The following is a 20,872-nucleotide window of genomic DNA, read 5'->3' as shown; positions in this document are numbered from 1 at the left end:
ATAAAATGCATATTGTACACTGGAATAGTCATGAATAGTCACTCAGTTCGACATTTTGAGTTGAATACTGCAAATTATTCCCAGGTATGAATAATATGCAGGTTGCACCTTCTGGTGGAAGAAGATGTAATTGTTCTGCCTATCGCTGTCGATAAATCATTTCAGGACCAACTTTGGACAATTCCTCGCAGCTCATCTCATGGTATCTTACAGTACAATAATTGGGTATTGCTGAGATAGATAGATAGATAGATAGATAGATAGATAGATAGATAGATAGATAGATAGATAGATAGATAGATAGATAGATAGATAGATAGATAGATAGATAGATAGATACTAATGAAATTGTACAGCTGATCAAATTCATTTCTGAGTTTTGAAAAAGCATATGAAAGAATCATGTTTGTGTGAAAGATATTCAGATACAACTTTCAAAATCACAAACGCAACAATGACTTTTGCGTTTGCATTTATTTTTTGCTTCAGTCTTTGGTGATTCTTGCTTGAAAAAAAAGAAACGAAAAACACAAAAATCGTCAGCGAAAGCACACACACACACACACACACCACACACACACACACACACACCACACACACACACATCAACATATATCTGATTCCAAAAACTTTGTGTAAATCTTTTTTTTTTTCAATTTTGAGATAAGAAAATTTGTAGCAGGAAGTGGTATTAACCCTGAATGGTAGTAGAAGTTATGAAATTGTTTGTTTGTTTTAAGACCAAAAAGTCTGGGTAGTAGTAATATGAGGACCATTATTACTAGGACATACAGTATGGGAAGATATTTTATTTGTGTTAAATTAAGATTATTATTTCTGTAATTTTGATTTTTTTCTTGCTCTAAGTCGCAAAACCTGAGCTACACTCCATACCAGTAGATGGCAGTAATATCTCCGAATATTGTTTGCTTGTCAACATTAAAACACGACGCAAAGAAGAATGACGTAATTTCTAAGCGACTACACCGCGCGCTATTTGGTAGAAAAACTTTACGGAAAGGAACCTCTGACATAGTTCACAATCTTCTGTTGATTATTGAGCTTCACGGGACAGAGTAGAGGCTAACTCATGTTTTCTCCGCGTGCCGGCCCGAGTTCGGCCCGCCGGCAGCAGCACAGAACCCCCGGCGGGAGAACATCCAACAGCAGCCTGCTGCTCACGCCGCGGAGGACACCTTTGTCGGCGAGGTAATGACAAATTTGTTGCTTCGCTCTTAATGGGGGATTTTCTTTTTGAAATTTTTAAAAATGATTCATTCATGTATATATGTTGTTTTATTTTATTGGAATGAAAAAAATAAAAAAAAAAAAACAGGCGACCCCGGAGAATGCTAACAGAATGTTTTAGTATTAAAAAATGCATTCAAAATGACCATGACGAACAAAGAAAATACACCAAAACCTCTTATTTAAAAATAAATAGATGTTGTTATATACACAGTTTGTTATTCTTAGGTCACGCTTCACGGATTTACCTATTTGGTTGCTTTTCTGTGGAATCGGTCCCCAGTCATTGGCTGAACAATTTACCAATTGGCATTTTTTCGGGTGTGTGTGTGTTTGGGGGGGGGGGGGGCTCTTTCTCTTTAGATAGCATCAAATCCTTGTCTATACTGGAAAGTACAACAATTACTCTGCATGTTCTCGGTTTGGCACTTGCAGGTTTTTTGTAAAATATTCTCCATCATCACTGAAAAAAGTGTTTGTTTGTTTTGAAAACAGACCGACGCCCACCCGTGAGCAGAGCCACCCGCCCTTCGGCGGCCTCAATTATGACGTCCAAACGTTCGGCTCTTCGCTGCCTGTCAAAGTGATGGAGGCGCTGGCCGGACTCAAGGGTAAAGTGCCTGTGTGTGTTTATGTCAGCGGTGGCGGATCCGAATGAATCACTTGGCGTGAATAAGATTTAAATCGCCAATTTTAGGACTTGCTTGGCTAAATCTTGCAGAAGACTCCACTTGAACTTCCTTACTTTACAAGTCTTCCATGTTTAGTTTTGAAAATCTGCATTTTCAAGGTAGTGTGCTTGAAAAGTTATTTATGTAATGACTTGCTTGAAATGAAATTCAGACTTCAATTGACTTGCTTAAAAAGGGTTACAGTTCAAACTTGAGAATTTATTATGCGAATGATTTCCATCTCTGGCTTGAATGATGTCGCGTGTCCTTCTCCAGCTGAGGAGCAGATCTCGGTGAAGGTGAGCGAGAGCGGGTGGGCCTGGATGGTTAGCGGAGACAGGCTCATCGTCTGGAAGATCTGCCAGACAGCCGTGGCCAAGGTGCACCTGCATTTTTTTCCATTTCCAATTATTGTGATGGCTTCCTTTTTTATATATACCGTAATTCCCAGCGTACAGAGCGCACCTGGTTATAAGCCTCACCATGTGTCTATTTTAAAAACTCAATTTGGCCTTCGAGCACAAAAGTTCACTCATTCCTACTTTGCATGCTCACAGCATATAAGTCTTAAGATTTCATTTGCGTTTGAACTCAACTGTTTGGGTTCAGATTGACACAAGTTTGTCATTGCAGCTCTGCGCGTGCAAGGAGCTTCAGCTCCCCAACAGCCAGTACGACTATACGGCCGAGCACGTGGCCGTGACGTCAGCCGGCCCGCTGGACGCGGCGCCTGTGCAGGCCGTGACCGTGTTGGCCGTGGCGGCTGAGGGTACCGCTCGGTTGTGGCCCAGCTTGTCTCAGGAGGGCAACTACGTCGAGGCCGACCTAGACCTGGGAGACCTCTGTTCCTTTGTAGTGGCCGTCACTGTAAGCCACAACTTGTTACCACAGTTATTCTGGTTCATTGGTAGTAGAAAGCAATTTTGCAGCCAAAAAATGGAGGGTGGCATAAACAAATAGTTGAATATGCACAATGGAGTTAATCAGAGGCACTTTAAATGGGTTCAGATGTATCCTAACTCTGATTTGAACCGAATTTGAATGTGATTGGTTGATTCTGAACGGAGCCACATCCCCAGTTCCAAGTGGGTGTGCACACTTTTGCAATCAGGCTATCCCACTTATTTTAGTTCCTCTCTGGAAAAGATTAGGAAATAAATCTCAATTGAGTTGTAGATGTTATAAGTCATATTAATGGTAGAAAAGTTTCATAGCTCATAGAATTCTAAAAACCTGGTATTGTAGCAGGCGTCTGGAGATGTTTTATTCCCTCTGTAGGTTAAAAAAATGATAATAAAAACGGGAATAGGTGAATTCTTCTGGGATATGGATCGATTGCTCCTGTGAACAGCAAAAAATGCAGAAGTAGCTGATGCCCGCCCCACAGCGAGTATGTGAGCTGGTTCACTTTCTTGTCCAAATCCACAAATAAAAATAGGAAAATATTTATAATTTGTAAGAAAAAGTAACATATTCAAACTTTTTTTTTTACGAGTCATAACTATTCAAATGATCATAAATATTAATCTGTAATTAATAATGACTCCATCCATTTTCTTAGCCGCTTATCCTCACAAGGGTCGCGGGGAGTGCTGGAGCCTATCCCAGCTGTCAACGGGCAGGAGGCGGGGTACACCCTGAACTGGTTGCCAGCCAATCGCAGGGCACAGAGACAAACAGACGCACTCACAATCCCACCTAGGGGCAATTTAGAGTGTCCAATTAATGTTTTAATTTTTGCGGGGATGTGGGAAGAAACGGGAGTGCCCGGAGAAAACCCACGCAGGCACGGGGAGAGCATGCAAACTCCACACAGGCAGGGCCGGGTTCGAACCCAGGTACTCAGAACTGTGAGGCCAACGCATTACCAGCTGAACCACCATGCTGCTAATTAACAATAATGCGTTAAGAAAATATATATTATAATTATTAGTGTTTTGTTACTAATTCATGAGTAATTTTAATAGTAGTAGTAGGTTTTTTGTTTGTTTTTTCTCTGTAGTTAACCACTTAATGGAATGAAATTGATCCACTTCCTGTTCTCTCCTCTCGTCAGGGTGGTAGCTTCGTGGTTTCCTCAGTTAAGAGTCGCATGTTGCGCGTCGGAGCCGACGGTTCCGGGAGGCTTCAGTACCGAGCGCTGCAACAGGGCCAGGGCGTGTTGTCCGGCATCGGGCGCAGGGTGTCCAGCCTGTTCGGCATCCTGTCGCCGCCTGCCAACGACATGGTGAGTGCTTTCATCTTTCAACGTTTCTACTATCACATGAACTGTCAAGAAATACAACAAAAAAAAAGGTTTCAAAGGAAATCCCAGAAGGGGGGAAAAAATCAATAATTCATTATTTGCTGGGAGAAAAATCAATTACAATCGGAACATACATTTTAATAGGGGGAAAAATGGATTTGATTTTAAATCCACATTGCCTAGCCGTGGTACAAAATACAAAGATGTGACGTTTGCCGGCTGCCTTTTTTTGGTTTTACTTCTGGCGCAGCTCAACAGTGTGCTGTGGGTCGGCGAAACCAGCTGCCTCTACGCACTGACCAACTCTCGCCTTAGCAAATGGGAAGTGGACGTGAGCTCGGAGGAGCAGACGGTCAGCTGGGACGCCCAGCGAGCTCTGACGGAGAGCATCGCGGATGCCATTTGGGTCAGTAAGCAGGAGACGGTCAGAAGCTGTGGCCGCGTTGGATTGTGAATTTTTCCAGGAGTGGAGTGGCGAGGAGCTGTAGAACGTCCTTTAAATTTATGCAAAAGCTGACCAGAATAGTTGAATTCTTTACATTATATTTATCATTACTGTATGTATTGTATTATGAGGACTTTCGCTGATTAAAAAGACCTGACCTTGCCATTTATTTCAATGGGGAATGGTGACTTCAGATATGCGTTTTCTGTTGTGAGCGTGATCACTGTACAAATTAAACTTGTCTCTCAAGGCAACACTGAGTATAGGTAGAGTATCTGATGGAAAATGTGCTCAGAAGAAGATGCATCTTATTTTGTGATGATTTGGTACCTCTACCAGGGCTCGGACACCAACTACGAGGAGATGCGTGAAGGCGTCAATGTGACTTTTCTTGACTTGAAGCTCAGCCAGTGAGTTTTTGTTTTTTTTTTGTCTTTTTTGTTTTTTTTTTTTTTTTCTTTTTCTGTATTCAAACCGAGCCTTGTGCTTCCAGGGCCGGGGTGGTAGTCCTGGCTGCTGCGTGGCATCCTTCAGACACGCCCTGCCTGGTGTACTTCTGCCTGGTCACTCTGGAGGACCTCGGCACTGCCATCTCTAACCAGTTTACCGTGGAAGTCACCAACTACAACCCCTCCTTCCTGGTGAGTCCTCCCAAGCACCTGGATGTCACGGTTGCAACCATCTGCCACTCTTTGAGGGAAGCGAGCGGGTGTATGTGAGAGTATAAATTGTAATTTTTTTTTTTTTTTAAACACAGCTCTCAAAAACAGTTTAACTTTGCAACATGAATTTTATAGGCATGTATTGAGCTCGTGCACGTGACGTCACCATTTTCACGGCGCCATATTGCCGGTCAAAAAGAGCTGCTGGACAGTGTGGGGGGCATTGAACCGGAGCAGAATATACACAATGCCCAAGACTTGTTGTGCTGTTGGTTGTTACAACAGACGAGACAGATATTCAAAGAGGTTATTCTATAGAATACCAGCTGAAAAGATCAGAAAAGATCGATGGATATCAGCAATTGAACGTGATGGATGGTGCCCAACCAAAATATGCACACACCTGTGTAGTGATCACTTAATTTCAGATAGGAATTATTTTTCTCAATCTTAAATTCCCAAGAAGTATTTATAATGCCAAGTTGGCTCTTTTGAGAACAATGCATAAAAAAAAAAATACGACAGGCAGTCATCTCCAACGTACACTAAAGTGTGTTGTGGCCGCACGTTAAAGTCTCCCCAACATACTTGTTTTTTCAAATATGCATTGTTCTCAAATGAGTCCAATACATATTTAAAAAAAGAAAATAAACCGTCGGTCACAGAGAGGTTTACGTAGGTTAACTTGTGGCTGCGACACGCTCCCGTGTATGGGGGCTGAACCCTATCCCAGCGGTTAATTTTCTTTTTTTAAATATCCATTGGAATCAATTGAGAACAATACATATTTAAAAAAAAAAAAGTGTGTCACGGAGGGGTTTAACGTGTGGCCACAACACGCTTTCCGTCAACCCGTGTCCCCCCCCCCATCATAGTTAATGAATGAGAGTTTGTGTAAAACCAGGAGTCATTTATTTAAATATTGGTATTTGTATTTAAAAAATCTGAGTCGGTCCATCACTATGTGGGATTTATTCTTGATTGAGAAGAGATTTGTATGCGTTCAGACTTTTCCACGCTTTCAAACTCTTCCGTGTAAATCTCGACGACTTCCTCACCAGATACATGCATAGATCCAGTTGTCCAAGACGAGCAGAAGCGGGTTAACAGTTCACTTTCTTATCTGCAAAAACATAGATTTCGTTATTAAATATGGGTCCTTTATGCCAAGTGTCTCTCATTTTTCCTCGTACCTTCGTTTATCACCTTCTAAATGTTTAACAATCGGACAAAACTCTGCGAGACGTATTTTCGCGTCATTTCCAACCGACTTAGAATTGAACAATGCTTTGCTTGACGGGCAATATGGGCAGTCACGTGATTTCGGTGACATAGGTGCACGAGCTCTATACCACGTGTAGCGCCACAAAAAGTCTCAAATAGCCATGCATAAAAAGACATAGAATGTATGCCCTTTTTGGGATGAAGTGGCCAGTTTGGGATGAAGTGGCCATTTTGGCTCAGTGGCATCCCTCCAGAATTTTTAAAACAATTCAACCCTCAAGCACATTTTACTTCACGTGAAATGTAATAGATGGCTATTACGTGTAGACCAGCAAAAAAGTCCTAGTCCTAATCTCACCCAACAGACACAGGAAGTCAAACATTCTGGTTTAAAACGGCAATTATGTCTAGTTCCCACCCTCCAGGATTTTTGAAAGAATTTTTTTTTTTCCCCCAGAAACATGAAATTTGGTAGGTCTGTCTATCATTAGTAGACCCATAAAAGAGTCTCAAGAAGCCATTTCTGAAAAGACATGACGTCTGTCCTTTTGGTATGAAATACCCATTTTGCTCATTAGCTTCCCACCCAAAAAAATGTAAAGAATCCCCCCCCCCCCCAATTCATTTTAATTCCATTTTAGTTCCATTTCAGTCAGAAAATCAACAGTAAATATTGTTTGGGGGTGGGGGGGATTTTCTATTATTGGTGATGCCTGTGATAGATTACATACAGACACTCATGAGACAGTGGGATGGTGTTTTTCTCAGAGCGAGTCTGAGCTGCACGCCACACGTCTTCTGCTGCCGCCTTCCCCCGGTACCACCGCCTTCCTCTACAACGAGGAACTCGTCTTCGCCTGCTCCACGGGAAGCGGCAGGGCCGGCCTTCCCGACGAGAAGATCCCCTTCAAATCGCCCGGTCAGCTCCTCGACGAGACTGCAAACTCTTGCTGATTGTTTTTGGAAGTGATTAGAGTGTGTGTCCTCGTCAGGTGATGGCGTGCGCGGTGGCGGCTGCTGCGCCAACCTGCCCGTATTCTTCTCACAGAACAGCGGGCTGGTAGCCGTGGTGGCCCGGGAGAGCGCCTCAATCCTGCCCGAGACTGTGGAGGACTCCTTGTGCTCGTCTCTGGCAGCAGCATCGGAAGTAAGTAGCTTGCACACTACATCTCTATCAGTGATTTGCCCACCCCACTCCCCCGCCCCGCTGTCCTGTGCCACGTTGGTGTGGCTTGAGAGACATTCAGGTGTGCCATGGGAAATTTTCCAATGTCACTTAGTGTCAGTATGTGCCCTGCGATTGGCTGGCAACCAGTTCAGGGTGTATCCTGCCTCCTGCCCGTTGATAGCTGAGATAGGCTCCAGCACTCCCGCAACCATTGTGAGGATAAGCGGCTCGGAAAAAGGATGGATCACTTGGAACACGGGTGTCAAACTCAAGGCCTGGGGGTCGGTTCTGGCCCGCCACATGATTTTATGTGGCCCGCGAAGCCAAATCTAGTGTCAATTTCCATGATTCTTATAAAAATTTGTACCAAAATTTCAAATTGTCATATATCATAAATGATAAAGTTGATTGTAAGCATTTTTGTGTTACTAACTGTGAATAGTTGGAAAAACACATGACCCTTGATTTCTGATTCCAAAACTAGTTCATAAATTGATGTAAATATGATGAGATGATTAAATATTTTTGTTCCAAAGTCATAATGGCCCTCTGAGAGACATCGAAATTTGGTATTCGCAGCCCATTCGATAATTGAGGGTCATTATAATACTCAATTTAAATAAATGAACCCCAAAAAAAATCTAAATAAGTGGGGATAAACAGCAAATAAGCATTTTGGGGGGTTGTTAATCACACAATATTAAGGGTGAGACTGGGCAAAAATGTCAACCATGGCAGAGTTCCAAGGCAAAAAACCCCATCAGAATCATTCCCAAGAATTTTGGGAGAATATTATATGGACTGACGAGATGAAAGTTGATCTTTTTGGAAAAGTGTGTGTATCTCGTTACATTTACAAGAACATCCTACCTAGAATAAAATATGGTGATAGTAGTGCGATGGTCTTGGGCTGCGTTGCACCTTGAGGATGGCACAACCAGTTATTAGGTTTGGGGGCGCATTACTTTTTCACACAGGGTTATAACGTTGAATAAGTTTTTCTTTTCCTTCATGAACAAAATAATCAGAAACCGAATTTTACGTTCACTTGGGTTACATTTGTGTTATTGGGGCCAATACCGGTTTTCCCCATACTTTTCCACTTTTTAAAAAAATGTATTTACCTAACGGTCTTCCCGTTGAAGGTGTCCATGATGGAGCAGCCCAGCCGAACTGAGCCGGTATTGCAAGAGGACAAACCGAAGCTCCTGAAGGCAGCATTCTTGCAGTTCTGTCGGTACAAGTTCCAGAATGCATTTTTTTTTTACCTTTTTTTATTTTAATGGAGTCTTCTGTTGCCTGTGAATATGATATATGTTCTTTTCCAAAGACTCATCTCATGACTGTTCCACACACCAACCACTCAATTACACTTGATAGATTAACTGTACAAGAGAACCTTGATAGAACAGACTAATATGGGTGGCGCCCTGGGGGTCATCCTATAAAACACTTGGAGCACTTTTTTTTATGCCATATGCACCCATATTACTGTACAGTACAAATTTTTTGCTTGTACCGTAATTCCCGGCCTACAGAGCGCACCTGGTTACGAGCCTCACCTAGTACATTTGTTAAGGAAATACCATTTGGTACATACATACGCCGCAGCCGTGTAAAAGCCGCAAGTGCCCACATTGAAACACGAGATATTTACAAAGAAAGACGGTTAGTGCTGGCGCCGCGCTAACAGGGCCAGTTAAAAAAAAAACATGCTGGTAAAAATCACTAAGACACGGCAGTAACACAGTAGCACAGCGCTAACAGGGTCGGACCGGTAAAAGTCACTTCCTTGGCACGTATATTCCACCGGTCTCCATCTTACGTTTTTTTTTTTGCTCGAGTGCCCCCTTGCGGCCATTAGAAAAAATGCACAAATTAGCCGCATCACCGCATAAACCGCAGGGTTGAAAGCGTGCGGAAAAAAGTCGCGGCATATAGGCCGGAAATTACAGTTGGTTTGTTCACTGCTTAAAATGCCCACTATAGTACAAAGTCATGATAATTTTTTTTTCCAAAATGTTTGCAAGTTTCACTTTTTTTTCCCCCCATCCTTACCACGCTGGTGTGCTTGGTCGTGGTGTCATTGTTGACGGACAGTCCTCATCGTAGGCAAGAGGCTTTCACGAGCCGCGGGGAAATGGTGTGCTTCCTTGTCCCAAATGTGTTGCCAAATGCAAATGTGTGAAGATAACACGAGTGTAGTATATGTAAGTTTCATCGTCATCTTCTTGCTCCACCTCAGCAACGACCTCCTGGGCGCTCAGGCGCTCACCGACGAGCTCTTCCCGACCGGTGATGTTGCAGTCGAGTGCGGCGAGCTGGATGCCATAGTGACCCAGATTAACCTGGAACTGCTGGATGACTACCCGGCCTCCGACCCCCGCTGGGCCGAGTCTGTGCCTGACGGTGAGGACGGACTTTTGGGGGAGGCGTCATATGTGCTCACAGATTTTCATTATTCATAGCAATCCCACCGTGAATTGCAGGATATTGATTTTACACTTGTGAGTCAAGGTAGCAAATGGATCAAATGGGTTTATAAAAGGAAGTGATGCTGGCACAGATTGATATCATTTATCATAAATGGTCTTGTGTGTGTCAAAGGTTTTCTAACTTACAGTAAGTAAATGTATCTCAGCAGTCAAGGTAGCACTGTATAGGGTATAAAATCATTTTTATTTTCTCTTCTTCCAGAAAGTGCTGGATTCCCACTGACGTCCCTCATCATCCTCTACCAGCTGGAGGACAAAATGAAGGCCCACACCTGCTTCATGGACTTCCTCCTGCAGGTAAACCAAGACCGCCTCAGGTTCTCTCGCTTTTCTGGACTCCTTTCACACTAAGCCGGTGACAGTGTCGATTCGGTGCGGCTGTGACTCAAGTTAGTAAAGCTGGAGGTCCGGTGAAGTGCCAAAATGTCCTTGGGCAAGACAGTGAACGCTATTTTTCCTCCCAGTGGGCCTGGCAGCAGCCGCCAGTCGGCGTATACTGTAAATGAGCGTGTGTACAGGTGAATGTGTGAGCATCTGTAAAGCTCTGATCGTGCTGTCATTTAACCGCCACGTAAGTGCATTCCATTTACAATTCATTTGTTTTAAGTTTCTCAACCTGGTTCTTGATCCCCCCCCCCCTTTTTTTTCCTGGTTCTTAACTAATTTATCTGATTCTCTGACTTAGTTCTTCACCTGGTTCTTCACTTGTTTTTTTTTTTTTTTTTTAACTTAATGTTGACTGGTTCTTGATTTTGTTTTTAATATTTTTTTCCTTAATTTTGTTCTTGACTGATTCCTGTCCAGATTTCTGACAGCTCTTGATGGGGGTTCGATTATTTTTATTTTTTTTAATCTTCACTGGCTGAGGATAAGTGGCTTGTAAAATGGATGTGTGTGTATTAATATCGTTTTGGATTTTTTTTTTTTTTTTAATCTATTTCTTTACTTGCTAGTAGTTGACTTGGATCTTGACTGGTTCCTTCCAACTGGAACCACAGTTAATTTTGGCTCTATAGCACTGAACCAGCACTGCCACCAGCTTAGTGTAGAAGGGGTTCACTGGGTTCTTAAATTTAATTCTTGACCAGGTTGTTATTTTAGACTTTGTTCTCAAAGTGGTTTTTGTGTGTATTTCCCGGGCAGGTGGGTCTCCTGGAGCGTCTGGGCCACATTTGTGTGCGCTTGTCCCCCATGGCCACGCCACTGCTGCTCTGCGAGCATGCCGAGAAGCTGCAGGCGGCCATGGTGTTGAAGAACCATCACAGCAAGCACGGCGAGTTGGTCAACCGGGCCATCGGCACCGCGCTGAGCCGGAATAACACTCCGGTGCCACCCAGCCTCACCGGAGCCGATGTCTTCTTCCGGGAGGTGAGAGAGGAATTATTCAGATGTTCAGAAGTGGTTTGGACTTGCTGTTTACAGTCTTATTGCACCATGTGGAGATTTATGATTACTATAAAATCCATGCTCATTTCTGTTAGCCAGTCTATAGTGTTTGCTATTGTATGTTAGCATTAAGATACCACACCTTTTTTATCATATCAATTGATTGACCAATTTGTATTTTGAAAATATGTTGTTTAATTCGAATTTGGAATAAACATATTCAGCAAACACTCTTCACCTCATTTAGAGAACTGTGGAAGTGGGTCTTCGTTCCTTCCAAACTTACACGGTAGATATAGAGTACGATGAGACTTTGGAACAGTAGTGAGTTTAAAATGTGTTTGAAGTGTGTGGGGAGGAATATTTTAGTATATGGTCGCGAGGATTTTCTCCTGTAGCAGGTGGGCCTAAACTGTATATCCCGGGGTAATTGAATATTCTCTGTGTCACAGGTTTCACAGATCTCCACCATCTTTGATTGTCTTCTGGAGGAGGAGGAGAGGAGCTTGAGAGAGAACCCGGTGGACTCAGTGCAATGGGCTGAGGTGGTTCTGACCGTCAACACCATCATCAAGGTGAGCGTCGATATCACAACTGCTCAAAATTGAGAATGGGTCGTTCCCAGACAGAATTTTGGAAATGGACGGGTAACAAAATATTTACTTGGCTGTATAAGTCACACTTGACGGGTGCTAAGGTTGCGAACATTTGTAAATTTTCACATTTTAAAATTTTTGCTGTTCAGTCTGGCCTGGTCCCTATTCGCCACAACTAGCTGGGCCACTTTAGTGAATGATCAAAAAATGTAGTTAATCAATTAGTTGTTGGTCAATTGTGCACCTTTATTCTGTTTCGACTGCTTCCAAATTTCCTCATCTGAGTGTATGTGTGGTTTTTATTTTTGCAGGACATGCTTTATGGTTCCACTCAATACAGAGAGAGCCAAGCATCCATGTACAGAGCGTCTGATCATGCCGCCCCGAACCCAGAGTACATCCCGTGGACAGGTGAGTCCGCCCAGTTGGGTCTAGCGCTTTCAAAATAATATTGAAAATGAGAACAATATGAAGATGCTGTCTTATGGGATTGATAGAACAATATTTTTTGTGAAATTGGAAAACAAATGTTTTTCACAGTTTGCTTTCTAATTGCCAATTGAACATGGAAAGAAGTTATTGATGCATTAATTAATATGCCTAGTGTTCCTAATCGTGCCACTGTTGTTCCTCCTTCCGTAGCGGTGGGGGGTCCGGGCGGAATTCGCACGGTCATCTCCCGCCAGCACGAGCTCATCTTGCGCTCCATGTACCCCCACGCTGATTCCGAACTCCGCAGCAAGTTGTGTGAGCAGCTGGTGGCGTTGTTGGACTTCTACCTGGCAGGCTATGTGGCCCAGCTCAACTCCTTGAAGAAGCAGCAGGACCAAGAGCGCTACAGCAGCCTGGAAATGGAGTACAGTCAAAGGAGATCTGAACTACTGGCACCATTATGTGAGTAGAATAAAACAGATGCTCTATGCAGTATTATGAACAGATTAATCGACTTGACGACTCTCTATCTTTCACTTATCTCTGAGGGGCCCTTCGACTAAGTTGCAAAGGGCCCCTCCTTCACCATGAGGAATCTTATCTCCAAATCTGACTGATATGTGTGGGGTTGCAGCTTTTTGCCACTAATTGTAACCTTTGTCTATTAAGAAAAGGCACATAAATAGGAATGCCACCAGTAATTTATGGAGACCTGATAGGTGTGTTACAAAGTGGGAATTCTGAGAAAGTTGATGATGTTTTGAATAAATTAAGATGGAAACTCTCCAATGTCGTGAATGCTGTCGCGCCCATTAAAGACCTCATCATCAAAAGTGGAGAACGTAAGTTGAAAAAAACTAAACTCCAAAATGAGTATTAGCTCTACAAAGGCATTGTAATTTTAACCAAGAGGTAGTCAGGGCTAGACACTTACACTTTTCTGAAATAATTAGTCGGAACTTAAAAAATACTCACACTTTGTTTGCTGTTGTTGACAAGCTCCCTCCTTGCCCCCCCCACCCGAATCAGGTGGCTTCAGAACTCCTAAAAAGATGAATGCAATGAACGTGCTTATTTTTATGAGGAAATTCAATCCATCGGGTTAAATGTAATCGGAAATCAACAAAATGATTAAATGACTGCTACATCTGAAGCCACTTGGGAAAATCTTTTAGCATGTCAGAATGTGAGACAGTTGACCAAAAGAACTGTAGAGAAAATAGTTCAGAGGCTGAAACCATTAAAAGAGCTGTCTTGACTCAAAGTCATCTGACTTTTTCATAAATATTGCAAAGTCTATGCTCGCAGATTTTCAGCAAATAATCACTTGGTAACATCAGTCAGGCAAATTTCCTTAAACTCTTAAAATCGCTGCCATTAAGACTGTGCTAAAAATAGAATGCTGGGTGCTCCCATGTTAGCAAGTGATAGACATAAAGTGCAGAAAATTCCCATTTCGCAAAGACTTCCCAGAGACCGGATTCGAACGTTCAACCTCAGAACTGCGAATAGAATGTGCTTCTTTCTGTAAAATCGGGATTCTGATTTTCTGTCATTTCTGTTTTTTTTTTTTTTTTGTTTTTTTTTCTGGCCATCTCCTGAAGCCTTAGCAAAATATGCGATGATTGTTGTTTCAGTGGAGCTGGGTCAGTACCAGTGGGTGGCGGCGCTGGCTGAGAAGTACTGCGACTTTGATATTCTGGTCCAAATGTGCGAGCTGACTGACAACCAAAGCCGCTTGCAGCACTACATGAGCAAGTTTGCAGACCAGGTAGCCCTCGGTCGCCACCTTTGTTAGCACATTTTAGCTAAACTGCTGTGTTCAGGAAAAGAAAAAAAACCACGCAAATTTACCTCGAACTGTGTGAAAAGGTTAAATAATGATTTAATTGTAGCTAATCACAATATTGGTTAATTTTTACTGATCACATCCAAGCCTGATTAACTCCAGAACTGTTCAATCAAGAAATCACTTAAACAGAACCTGTCTCGACAAAATCAAGTCAGACAAAAGAACTATCTCGGTTTAGGGATTTAGTTTTGAAAGCAGCACGCGTCTCCCCCTGGCTTGCAGAACTTTGCGGACTTCTTGTTTCGCTGGTACATGGAGAAAGGCAAGAGAGGAAAGCTTCTGTCCCAGCCGGCCGCTCAGCACCAGCAGCTGGCCGGATTCCTGCAGGCGCATCAACACCTCAGCTGGCTCCACGACATACTCGTGGACGACTACCAGACTGTACGTCCTGCCGTCCCCCTCGATGTCGAGCACGCTGTCCGTGCTTCCTTTCACGTCCCTCCCGGGTTTGCGTCCAGGCCCACAGGACCCTGTCCAAACAGGCCAACATGGAAACGCGTTACTTCACTAAGAAGAAGACTCTCCTCGCTCTCAGCAAGCTATCAGCGCTGGCGTCCGATCTTCCGCAAGGCGAGCTGGGCAAGCAAGTCGACGGTAAAACCGCAAAAAGCCACCTGAGATGTTGCCTCATATCTATCGCCTAAAATGTTTTTGTTTTTTTATCAGATTCAAAAATGAATTGCCTTTCAAATCTGTCCTCACAGGGCCAGCAAGCTGGCACACATTGACGTCGGTATTTTTCCGTTCTCTGACTGGGCGGTCAGTGCAACCGATGTCCGTCTGGCAAAACACATCCGTAGCGATCTGCAGATATTAATATACATTACGTGCCAGGGTGGCACCGACTGCCCGAGACGACAAATTCCTTGTGTGTTGTTACATACATGACCATTAAAGCTGATCTTCATCTCTCATGAGATTGATGTCGTATGACGCAACGCTGGTTAGTTGACGGACAGGGCGTCATTCAAGATTAGCTTTGAATGAAGGATGCAGCATAAAATATGCTTTCCCACAAAAAAAACATTTCTTTATTCCACCACAAAAACATTTTACCACAATAGTTTTTTTTTTCTTATAAAAGTTTTTCCACAAAAAAGATGTTTTTCATCGCTATAATTTTTTTTATAAAAAATACATTTTTCAATTGAATTGTATTTTTCTACAAAATTGACCTCATCCCAAAAATGTATCATGGCGTCGACATCCACTTACTCAAAAAAATTGCAAACGTTCCCCCCACAAATTTTTTTTTTTTTTTTAAGTCTTTCACCTCTAAAGATATTTTTTTAAAATAAATAAATAATTAGAAATCCATACAATGCCTCTCCACGCCCACAGAATAAGTTTAAGCACACCAAAAAAAAAAATCATCACACAATATTTTCAACAAGAAAAAAATCCACACAGAAATATTTTCCCCCACACACAAAAGATTTTTTTTCCTCGCTTAAAAGATTTTCCACACAAAAAATCATTCTGAGAAGTGCATTCAATTAATTCAGTGAATAAATTCTTCAGTTTTTTACCGTTTTTTTTTTTTTTTTGTTATTTTGTCCACAAAGGTTTTTTTTTTTTTTTAAGTTAGACGCACGTGTGCCATTTCCCCCCCTCCAGAAATTGCGGAGCAGGAGCGCTTCCTGCTGCACCAGCAGACGTTGCCCAGGCAACTTCTGGAGGACAAACAGCTGAACCCCGACACGATGCCGCTGCTCAGCGCTCACCAGCTGATCCAGGTAGGAGGGCACCACGTTGCTAGTTGACGTCATAGACTGGTGACAGAAAACGGGCAACACACGTCCATCCATTTTATTTACCGCTTATCCTCACGAGGGTTGCAGGGAGTTCTGGAGCCTATCCCAGCTGTCAACGGGCAGGAGGCGGGGTACACCATGAACTGGTTGCCAGCCAATTGCAGGGCTTATAGAGACAAACAGCCGCACTCACAATCCCACCTGGGCGGATATTTGTAATGTCCAATTAATGTTGCTTGTTTTTGGGATGTGGGAGGAAACCGGAGAGCCTAGAGAAAACCCACACAGGCACGGGGAGAACATGCAAACTCCACACAGGCGGGTCCGGGATTGAACCCGGGACCTCAGAACTGTGAGGCCACTTCATCTTATATCTCCACCTTATCCATGTACTAGTATCCACTTTGTCAACTTAGTTGCAGAACGATTGTTTGAGTAGTTCAATGGACAATATGGTGTCAAAGCACTATTTTGGTCTAAATCAAACTCATAAACTCACTTCAGTATACTTCCTTGACACCAATTCCTTTTTCCTGAAAAAAGATCCACAATTCACAACTTTGTTCCATGGTGCCAAAGTACTACACTTATTGCTTTGTCCCGAGCAAAAAAAAAAAAAGGGGGGGGGTAATAAGGATAATTTTCCCCCAAATTCTTCTATAGATGAACCTCGATTGGGTGGGAGTTCACTGTATATGCCAAATATGCTCACAAAAATCGTAAAAAGTCTTTTTTTTTTTTTTTGAATTGGGAAAGTTGTATCAGTCGTTTCAGTGAGAGTCACTGATGTGGTGTAGTGGTACACACGCCTGCCTTTGGTGCGGGCAGTGTGGGATCAATTCCCGCTCAATGATGGTGTCGAGATCTGCCCTGCGACTGGCTGGCGACCAGTTCAGGGTGTAGTCCGCCTTTCGCCCGAAGCTAACTGGGATAGGCGCCGGCTTTCCCGTAACCCTTGTGAGGATAAGCGGCTTGGATAATGACATGACAAGTTGTATCATTCGCGATAGTCTTCGTTCCAGCGGGGAGCTGTATGTCGACCTGTGTGCTTGTGCGCAGCTTTACATTTGCGACGACAACCGCGGGGCCAACGAGTACGACTTCAAGAAGGCGCTGGATCTCCTCCACTACATCCGCGAGGTCACTTCCTGCCCCCGTTGCGCACGGGCCCCCTTCGGATGGACACATTTGACACGTTTCCATTTTGTGCCTGTGCGTTTTCCCGTTTGAGCAGGAAGAGAACGTCGACGTCCACTTGCTCAAGTGCCAAATCCTTGGAAAGGTTCTCAGGAGAGATGGGTAAGTGGCAGCGAATTTATTTTATTTGTCATCGAAATACACGTGTAAGTGTATGTGGATATTATATGAATTAGTATTTATTGAAATTAGCACATTAAAAATATATTTCATACATTATAGCTACATAAAATATCCATACAAATGTAACTAATGTACAGTGATCATTTAGCTTTTTATGCATATTGCATAAAGAATAAATAGTGCATATATTGCTTACTTTTTTTGCACAAACATTTTTTTATATATATTTCCCGGGAAAAATCCAAGTGAACTTTTTATTTAAAAAAATTGTAAAATAAAAAATGTACATAGTATTTTTTTAAATTAACATTTTAAATTGTCGCAAAAAGTAAAAAATGAAATCTTAAACAATCAAACAAAATGTATATTAAATATTTTGTCCAATGTAAAATGTTTATACACTAAATATATTCATGAAAAATCCAAATGAAAGTATAAAGTATACAATGAATTACTTTTTTGCATATATTTTGAATGAAAATTTAGGGTTGTTATAAAAGCTTTCAGAATCCCTTTTATAGCAAAATATGGGATATCTTTAGATAGAGGATGGATACATGAATAAAATAAAATGAGACTTAGTTTGTACAAATCAGATAAGGATTTAGAATTTTTTGACACTTTTTGTAGGAAGAAAAAAAAAATTCCCACAAATTTTCCAACTGGAAATCAATGTAAATGATGACATGTGGGATAAAATGAAACCTTGTGTCTTTGATAGGAAAATACCAGGATGTTTATTATTATTAGTTTCGGACAGAATTGTGACGTTTAAATGAGGGCGGGGTTCGCTTGAGCCTTCTGAGCATCTCATTTTGATGATCACGTCGAAAGACCACCAGAACGTGGGAGTTTTGAAACATTTTCAGCTTTGTCTGAACCTCAGAAAAGCCTCACCGGGCTGCTGACGTTGAGCTCTTTTCCGTTCCTCTTCCAGTTTGTGTTCTGCCGACGGGAACGATGACCCGATTGAGGCCGCCAAGGACAGCATCTTTGTCAAGATCCTCGTCAAGCTCGCCGACGAAGGTTACACACACCATGATAATATTAGTAGTACTGTATATTTTTTATATAGTCTTTATTTCCTCGTCTCGGTTGTGAGACGTGCAAGACGTCCTTTTATTCGAAAAAAAAAAAAAAATCAACATTGTGATGCATAATAGTCATTCATTATTTTGTAATTACTGTATTGTAGTGCTATTAGTGTTTTTAAAAAAATATTGCCTTATGATATTGTCGCAACAAATATCATGACTCAATTTGATAAATTAACAAAATGATAAAAATGAAAGTTGACTAAATGTACTTTTTTTTCCTCTTAGAAAATACAAATACTGTATCCATTAAAAAAATTCAAATTTTACATTATTTTAAAATATTGATCAAAAAGACATTTATTCATATATGTATATATTTTTTAAATTGCTGGCATACAAATAAAAAACATTATGCTGTAGATAAAAATCTAAGTTGTCAAAGTTTTTTTTTTTTTAATTATTGAAAGAATTGTTTAAAAACAGACAAAAATGCATAAATATTTTTGGGTACCATTGAGACAAAAAAAAATCTTGACTCAAAAATGTTCCTAAAAAATAGATGAAACATTTTCTTAAATGACTAAATTACATTTTTACTCATGAAAAATAAATATATTTACAATTGACAATTTTTTTTTTTTTTTTAACTTCTAAATGAAATAAAATACTTGCAAATAAAGATGTGAAGAAATGACATGTGCGGGCTTTCACAAGAAATTTATGGCTACATTGTTGTTGTTCACAAATGTAAAGTACTGCAGTGTAGGGTGATCTCCTTTGTGACGTCGCAGGTGTCAGGCTGCAGACGTACCTGCCGGAGGTCAAGGAGCTGCTGGAGCTGGATGAACTGAGCGCTCTCAAGTCCAACCCATACTTTGAGTTTGTGTTGCGAGCCAATGACGAACATTACGTGCAGGCGCAGATGTGAGCGTTCGGCCCAAGATTCTTTTGGGGTTTTTTTTCCTTCCACAAAATAAATATACACACTTTCATTTGTATCTTGTGTCCTTTCTTGCTTCAACAGCGACATTTGTCAAACAGGCCAAAGTTAAGCAGTCCGACCTCCACCTTAAATTTTTCAGTCACACCTCATCACTCACTTTTCCGCTGCCTTCGTACACTTTCTGTATTATTCTAACGTAATTTCACAATAACGCTGTTCTTCTCTGGGTACTCTTTCAACTGGTATTCTATAAAATCACCTCTTTGAATATCTGTCTCGTCTGTTGTGGCAAACCAACAGTACAACAGGTCTCGGGTGTTCTGAATATGCTGCGCCGGTTCAATGTCTCCCACAGTGTCGAGCGGCTCCGTTTGACCTGCAATATGGCGCCGTGAAAACGGTGACGTCACGTGCACGAGCTCTATCGTTCCCGCAGCTCAGGCGTCTTCTCACCCGCTAGATTTCTGCTGAACAAGCTGGTCAAAAACTCCACGGCCACTTCTCGATGCTTCCACACCGTCATGTCTTTCCATTTTTCATCTTCTGTGCCAAATTTCCCCCTCACTAATCATTGCCACTTCCTAGTCCGACACACTTCCCTCTTCTACGCTTCTTTCTGTCTTTTGTCAACACCTCAAAGTATTCTTTCCATCCATCCAGCTTCCTACTGGGACACACAAGTCAACACCTTTTCATCTCTGTCCTTAATCACCCTAACCGGCTGCACATCTCTATCGCTCTGCCTGGCCAACCTGTCGAGATTCCTTTCGCGTCTAACCTGGTGTGCATGTCGTCTTATCCCTCTTGTTTGGCCTTTGCCCTACATCGCATCTCAATGTACTCGTTTCGCCTCTCCACAGTCCTCTCAGTGTCCCACTTCTTCTTCACTAACCTCTTTCCTTGTTTGGCTTCCTGTAAATTGGGGTTCCGCCACCAAGTCTCCTTCTTCCCTTTCCTCTTGCCTTCTTAATCTTCCTACCCACCACCATCCTGTGCTGTTGAGCTACACTTTGCCCTCCCCTACCTTACAGTCAGTAGCCTCCTACAGATTTCATCGCCTGAACAAAATGGAATCCACCTGCGTGCTTCTACCTCTGCTCTTGTAGGCCACCGTACGTTCCACCCTCTTCTAGAAAAAAAAGTCTTCACAACAGCCATTTCCATCATTTTTGCAAAGTCCACCACCATCTGTCCCGCCAACATCCTTTTCTTTTTTTTTTCCATATTACTTTGAAGGTCCAAACCGGAAGTGGTTGGCTCCGCTCGTGCTAGCTGCAGCTGCTCCTGCATCTCAGGGGGGTCTGGACGGAGCCGATGTCGTTTGTATAGCGGGATTGACGTCACTCAAGCGGTTCGGAAGAGACCCCGAACTCCTTCCCGAGAGGAAGTTCTGC

The 20,872-nt window shown here is 42.3% G+C and overlaps 1 protein-coding gene across 2 annotated transcripts; it reads left to right on the top strand.

Moving 5' to 3' along the window:
* Positions 1-946: 946 nt before the first annotated feature.
* nup133 (nucleoporin 133) lies at positions 947-20,854 on the top strand. 2 transcript variants are annotated; one of them, XR_009796591.1, is made up of 27 exons: positions 947-1,209; positions 1,744-1,859; positions 2,196-2,299; positions 2,553-2,786; positions 3,976-4,146; positions 4,415-4,570; positions 4,949-5,019; positions 5,103-5,250; positions 7,264-7,414; positions 7,488-7,642; positions 8,809-8,900; positions 9,909-10,072; positions 10,361-10,455; positions 11,302-11,526; positions 11,997-12,119; positions 12,452-12,551; positions 12,783-13,034; positions 14,210-14,343; positions 14,647-14,805; positions 14,883-15,018; positions 16,042-16,160; positions 17,238-17,318; positions 17,413-17,477; positions 18,436-18,524; positions 19,327-19,459; positions 19,560-20,590; positions 20,715-20,854. XR_009796591.1 is itself a non-coding variant. In XM_061831154.1 (25 exons), the coding sequence occupies exons 1-25, from the start codon at positions 1,091-1,093 to the stop codon at positions 19,461-19,463; spliced, it is 3,396 nt and encodes a 1,131-aa protein (XP_061687138.1). In that variant the 5' UTR covers positions 947-1,090; the 3' UTR covers positions 19,464-19,531. The 2 variants fall into 2 exon arrangements, 1 of the variants encoding a protein (XP_061687138.1); XM_061831154.1 differs by lacking the exons at positions 19,560-20,590; positions 20,715-20,854 and having other exon boundaries at positions 19,327-19,531.
* Positions 20,855-20,872: the final 18 nt, after the last annotated feature.

This window comes from Syngnathoides biaculeatus, chromosome 9 (assembly GCF_019802595.1).
Source record: "Syngnathoides biaculeatus isolate LvHL_M chromosome 9, ASM1980259v1, whole genome shotgun sequence".
NCBI lineage: Eukaryota > Metazoa > Chordata > Actinopteri > Syngnathiformes > Syngnathidae > Syngnathoides > Syngnathoides biaculeatus.
The sequence above is the reverse complement of the archived record's forward strand: the minus strand, read 5'-3'. Positions and strand labels throughout refer to the sequence as shown.